Source organism: Mus pahari, chromosome 5 (assembly GCF_900095145.1).
Source record: "Mus pahari chromosome 5, PAHARI_EIJ_v1.1, whole genome shotgun sequence".
NCBI classification, from domain to species: domain Eukaryota; kingdom Metazoa; phylum Chordata; class Mammalia; order Rodentia; family Muridae; genus Mus; species Mus pahari.
Window position 1 is genome coordinate 102,354,245 of NC_034594.1, and position 6,466 is coordinate 102,360,710.

Genomic DNA, 6,466 nt, shown 5'->3' on the forward strand with positions numbered 1-6,466 from the left:
ATAGTGGCACATGCTTTTAATCCCAGCACTCTAACAGCTTTGTTTAACCCAGAAGCAGGTGGGTTTCTGTGAGTTTGAGGCTAGCCTTGTCTATGTACTGAGTCCCACAAAAGCCAGAGCTGCATAATAAAGAGAGCCTGTCTCAAAAAATTATTTAATTTTAATTTTTATGTATATGATTATTTTTTCTGCATGTATATTTGTTCACTGTGTGCATTTCTGTTTACTACAGAAGTCAGAAGAGGGTGCTGAGTCCCCTAGAACTAGAGGTATGGAGGGTTGTATGTAGCCAAGTGGATGCTGGGAACAGAGTCGAGGTCCTCTGTAAGAACAGTCAGTACTCTTAACTGCTGAGCCATCTCTGCAGTCCCCAACAGAATTCCAACTGCTAGTTAGCTCCTGTTCTTCAATGGTTTAAAAAGTGAAGGACTCATCAAATAGCATGTTCTTCTCAGAATATATGTAACTTGTATGATGTTGTTTTGTTTTGTTTTGTTTTGTTTTTCAAGACAAGAGTTTCTCTGTGTAATAGAGCCCTGGCTGCCCTGGTCTCACTTTGTAGGCCAGGCTGGCCTTGAATTTACAGAGATCTGCCTGCCTTTGTCTCCTGAGTGCTGGGATTAAAGGCATGAACGTCTATGCCTGGCTGATCATTTAAAAAATAACTTTAGTTGTATAGATTTTCTTTTCCTGGGGTTAGGAAAGGAGACAGTGGGTTTAAGGATCTTGGTCAGTGTTTACAAGTTGTAAAGTTTGAACAAGAGCTGAGGATGTAGTTTTGTTGGTAGAGCATTTGCCTAACATGCATGGTCCTCGATTCTGTCTTTACCACCATACCATACAATCCAAGGCAGTGCTACATGCCTGCAGTCAGGATACTCAAAAGAAGGAGGCAAGAAGATCAGAAATTCCAGTTCACTCTTCTCACCACAATGAGTTTGAGGCTGGCTTATGAAACCTATCTCAAAAACAAAACCAAGGGCTGAGGCTGGTGAGATGGCTCAGTGGGTAAGAGCACCCCGACTGCTCTTCTGAAGGTCCGGAGTTCAAATCCCAGCAACCACATGATGGCTCATAACCATCCGTAACAAGATCTGATGCCCTCTTCTGGAGTGTCTGAAGACAGCTACAGTGTACTTACATATAATAAATAAATAAATCTTTAAAAAAAACAAAACAAAACAACAACAACATAAGAAACAAGGGCTGAAGAGATGGCTCAGTGGTTAAGAACACTGACTGCTCTTCCAAAGGTTCTGAGCTCAATTCCCAGCAACACACAAGGTATCTCACAACCATCTGTAATGGGATATGATGCCCTTTTCTGGTATACTCATATACATAAAATAAATATATACATAAAATAAATATATACATTCTAGTGTAATCATATACATAAAATAAATAAATAAATCTAAAAAAAAACCAAACAAACCCAAAACAATTTGAATGAAAATTCAAAGTGCTTTAGGTTTTTAAATACAATTGTGACCTTGCATATCTAGAGTCTTTGCCATATAGGACTATGTATGTCCCAAGACATCTATGAATGTAGCTCAATACATCTGTGGACGAGAATGTTATGTAACAATGTCACAATGTTCATCAGCTCTACTTGAGTCTACAAAATACTTTTATTATTTTTTACTTTTTGTTTTTTTTTTGTTTTTGTTTTTTTCTGAGACAGGGTTTCTCTGTGTAGCCCTGGCTGTCCTGGAACTCACTCTGTAGAGCAGGCTGGCCTTGAACTCAGAAATCCGCCTGCCTCTGTCTCCCAAGTGCTGGGATTAAAGGCGTGCGCCACCACACCCGGATATTTTTTACTTTTAATTCTTAAAACAATATTTGTAAATTTTATTTCATGTGTATGAGTGTTTTGTCAGCATGTAAATCTGTCTGTGCACCACGTGCATGCCTGGTGTCAGTCGAGGTCAGAAGAGGGCACAGGATCCCTTTGAATTGGAGTCACAAATGGTTGTGCACTCCCATGCGGGTGCTGGAAATCGAACTTAGGTCCTGTGAACGCGCAGCGGGTAGTCTTTAACTGCATAGCTATCTCTCCGGTCCCTACAGAAAAAAATAAAAAAAAAAAAAAAATTACTAAACCACCTTGAAGAAGAGCGTACGCCACACTAAGATCTTTCTGTCTGGAGGAAAAAGTCTTCTTACCTTCACAGCCGGTCCTCTGTGGGCGGGCCCGCTTCGGGGCCCCACCCACTACGCACCGAGGTCCCGCCCACAGCCACTCAGTGCCCGCCTCCTAGCTCCCTTCCTCCCGACAGCCTTCGCGCGGGGCCTGACGCTCCGCTCCGCAAGATGGCGGCGGACAGTGAGGTGAGTTCTGCGCCCTGGGTGCCTCTGTCACGGAGTGCTGCCGCCGACGTCAGTGGCCCGCGGCTTACTGTCTGTGCTCTTCTCTGTCCCCGCAGCCCGAGTCCGAAGTGTTTGAGATCACAGACTTCACCACAGCCTCGGAGTGGGAGAGGTGAGTAGTGTGTTTGGTCCTGTCTGGCCCCGGGCGGCGTCTCACAGGTGACGCCGGCTCGGAGGGCGACGCCCACGCTTCGTCTCTTCTTCCGCGCCACCGCAGCTTGGGGCTTTTTCCGCATCAATCATTCAGACAGGTCAGACCAACCTTCAGACTCCGCCTTTAAAACAAGTTGTGTTGACTTCCAGATCACTTCCCAGACACAGAAAACCGTTTCCGAGGTCGCTCCCGTGTCTTCTGCTTTCATGTCAATTTGCCTCAGTTGTCATCAAAGCCGTCAGCTAAGCAGCGGCTGTGTTTTCTTCCTGTGTTTATTGGAAGAGACTTTTAGCGTACCGATGACTGTTCATCTGTCATCCTCTTACCATCGTTACCCTGTCTTTGAGAAATTAAAAAATTAAAATTCTATTATTTCGCTATTCCTTTCCTCCCTTCCCCTCTTTCCACTCCTTCCCTCTATACTTACGAATAGTATGTTTACATACGTCTTTGCAATGTTTTGATTCACAGCGTTACATTTTAAACTTGGTCCTGTGCCCAGACTTCGCGAGCTTGTCAAATTCAGATGAACAACTGCATTCGGACGAACATGTTTTATCACCTGAATTAGATGAAAACTAAGTTTGTTGGCTTGATAGCTAGCTATTGAGGTTATTGTTGCAGTGCTTGTAGGCTTGGCAAATGTGTGGCTCTCATATCAGTTGGTGGCATAGGAAGATACAAAAGATCTTTGAGATAGTAGTTTGACTTGTGTGCCCATCCCCACACTTCATTGAGTCAGTAATACTGAACACCCTAGCAAGACTTTATGAGCAAGTACTGTGTGCCCTGAACTGTCCTAAGATGGGGGGGGGGATCTATATACCTTTTAAAAACTCCAACAAATAGTTAAAATATAAGCCAGTTGGTACTAACTACAAAGAACCAGTTAAGTAGGGAAAACGTGGACTACAAAATTGTTGGAGACATTTTTGTAGGGAAAAGATAGGAAATGTCTGCTTTGAAATTGGGAAGGGAAATGGAAGCTGAGTGAGGTGGCACCTGTGTATAATCGTGGCCACTGGCAAAGCTGAGTCAGATCATTTGAGCTAAGGAATTAAGACCAGCCTGAGCAATCTAACAGATACTGCCTCAAGAAAGGAAAGGGAAAATGGTTCAGGGTTTGGTTAAACATGAGAAGGGACTGACATTGCTAGACCTTTTATTCATTTGGGAAATGAATAAAAATAATACAGTGAGATCAGTTTCCAAAGCCAAGGCAGAGGAATCTAGAGTGGGTGCACTTGACTAAAAATTCTCAAACTTGGCTGTGCATCAGAACCTGCTGGTCTCTATTCTCATTGTTTCCCATTAGGTTTTAGGTTAAATCCCCAAATTTGCTTTTCTAACATGGTCCCAGGTAATACAGATGCTAGCAGGTCAGAAGACCATATTTAGAAAGCACTGCTGTTTAAAGTTGCAAGAACTTTTGATCCTATGGTACAAGGATTGTTTGGTTTAAGTTGTTACATTGTGGTAAAATGAAGTAAGCAGTTTACATTGATTCATAAAGTAGAACTGTAATTAGTTGGATAGAGTGAACTAGATTTAGGTAGATGAGCTTAATGTAAGTCTGAGGGGAAAGTCTCAATTATGAAACTTCAGGTTCATGCCTAAACGAAAAGATATGTACCAAACAAGAGTGTTCTTTTGGGCACGTTGACTGTGAAGTTGATATTTTGAAGGTAGTTAGAAAAATATGATGGTCTTGGAGGTAAGTGGTAAGGAAACATTAATGATTAGTTTTTGGAATGGAAAAATGACCATTTTCCCTGGTTAAATAATTTAAAATTTCCTGAGGGGAGCTGGAGAGATGCTTAGAGGTTAAGAGTTCTCTACGTTCTTCCAGAAGACCCAGGCTCAGTTCTCAGCACCCACATGGCAGCTCACAACTGTCTAAAACTCCAGTTCTAGGTTATTTAACACCCTCATGCAAGAGAAACACCAGTGCACATTAAATAAATCAATAGATAAATAAGCCCTTTCCCTGCTGTGGGCTCAGGTACATTTAAGATTTGGCTTCACCCATAATTCACTGCCATGGCTGAGGAAGCATTGATGCTAAAAGTGTAGTGGATGCCAGCACTGTTTCATAAGAGATACCAAAGACTACCTTCAGCCATGATGGCCTAGCATATGGCATACACTAAGCTGCCAAAGCCTTAGCAAGCACCAAGCACACCGTTGTGTACTTATATCCAATTGTAATGAGCCAATATATGTCAAGTTGATGGAGGCACTTTGTGCTGGGCATCAGATCAACCTGATTAAGGCTGATGACAATAACTAGGAATGGGTAGGCCTCTCTAGAATTGATCATCATAAAGTGATGGGTTTCGTCAGAGTATCAAATGCAAGAAAGAAATGTGACTTTGAAGTTTCTTAAGCCTTATTATTATTATTATTATTTTTTTTATTACTTGGATGAAAAGTTCTTCTCAGTATTGAATGAAAATAAGGACATGAGTGATCCTAGGCATGGTTGAGAAGGGAGACTGAACTGGCCATGACAGGTAGGAAAAGAGGGAAAAGCAAAGAGGGCACATAGCCAGCTGACTGCGCTGTGTAGGAAAAGGGAGCAAAGCTGGGGGGGGGGGTGGGCTGGAGAGGGTTAGGGTAGGGGACGGAATGCCAGCCAGGATGGCTCTATAACTGGTACTTGTGGTAGAGACTGAGGGAATCTAGAGGTTAGCAGAGACTTTGAGATGTTAATAGACACCACTAGCACAGGTTAATGGAAGAACAATATGTTCCTGTTGCCAGAGATAAGGAGAAAGTAAGCAATATGTTTCTTGTAACAAGTAGGAAAAATCTTAAGTCCCTAGGAAATGTTGGCTTTTGTCTAAATGTCAGACTGGCAAAAGGAATTTCTTGAAACCTAACAAGTATGTTATATACCATACAGATAATTTATTGAGAGTACTAAGTAGAGACTTAATTTTGAATGACCATGTGTAAGACACAGTGTAAGACATTAGGAATTTAGTAGCTAGTAAAAACAGATGAGGCTTAGTATGCTCATTGACCTGTGTTCAATCCCTAGTCCTATAGTAAAAAGAAAAAATAAGGTGCGCGCACTCTCGCTCTCGTGCGCACTCTCACCCGCTCTCGCTCTCTCTGATTTTTTTTTTTTTTTTTTTGAGACAGAGTTTCTCTGTGTAGCCTGTCCTGGAACTCGAACTGTAGATCAGACTGAGATCAAACTCAGATCCACCTGCCTCTGCCTTCTGTGTGTTGGGATTAAAGGTATGTACACATACCCTCCCCATCCCCTGGCTAAGGGTCCTGCTCTTATTGAAAGTATAGTCTAGCAGAAGAAATAGACATGAGTCAGATAATGTGACTAGTCTGTAATTACAAGTTAACATGAAAGCTACAAAGGTGAAATGGAAAGAACCCTGTTTTTCCAAAAGCATTTACAAAAGAACTTAGTATAGGAAAAGGAGTAAGTGACTCATCAGCTAAGCTATGGAGAACTGTTAAAGAAAAAGTTACTACAGTTTTCTAGCCAAATCTCAATGTTTGTAGCATATAATTGTCTTCTAGCCAGTGCTAAAATTCCTAAGTATTTTAAAATGTTTCTTTGGGGCTGGAGAGATAGCTCAGTTTGTAAGAACACTGACTGCTTTCCCAGAGGTCCTGAGTTCAATTCCTAGCACCCACATAGTGTTCACAACCATCTGTAACAGGATCTGATGCTCTCTTTTGTCATGCAGGTATACAGTCTAATAGAGCACTCACATACAAACATAAGTAAAAAAAAATTTTTTTAAAGATTTATTTATTATTATACACAAGTACACTGTCGCTGACTTCAGATGCACCAGAAGAGGGCGTCAGATCTCATTACGGGTGGTTGTGAGCCACCATGTGGTTGCTGGGATTTGAACTCAGGACCTTCGGAAGAGCAGTCAATGCTCTTATCCACTGAGCCATCTC

At 41.9% G+C, this 6,466-nt stretch overlaps 1 protein-coding gene across 2 annotated transcripts in view; it reads left to right on the forward strand.

Annotated features, from left to right (window-relative positions):
- The first annotated feature begins 2,274 nt into the window (after positions 1–2,274).
- Rab3gap1 (RAB3 GTPase activating protein catalytic subunit 1) overlaps positions 2,275–6,466 on the forward strand; it is a 67,735-nt gene continuing 63,543 nt past the window's right edge. For both annotated transcript variants that reach the window (XM_021197847.2, XM_021197848.2), the window contains exons 1-2: positions 2,275–2,334; positions 2,430–2,485. In XM_021197847.2, the coding sequence (XP_021053506.1) occupies positions 2,317–2,334; positions 2,430–2,485 (74 nt within the window). In that variant the 5' untranslated portion in view covers positions 2,275–2,316. The remainder of the gene's footprint in view (positions 2,335–2,429; positions 2,486–6,466) is intronic.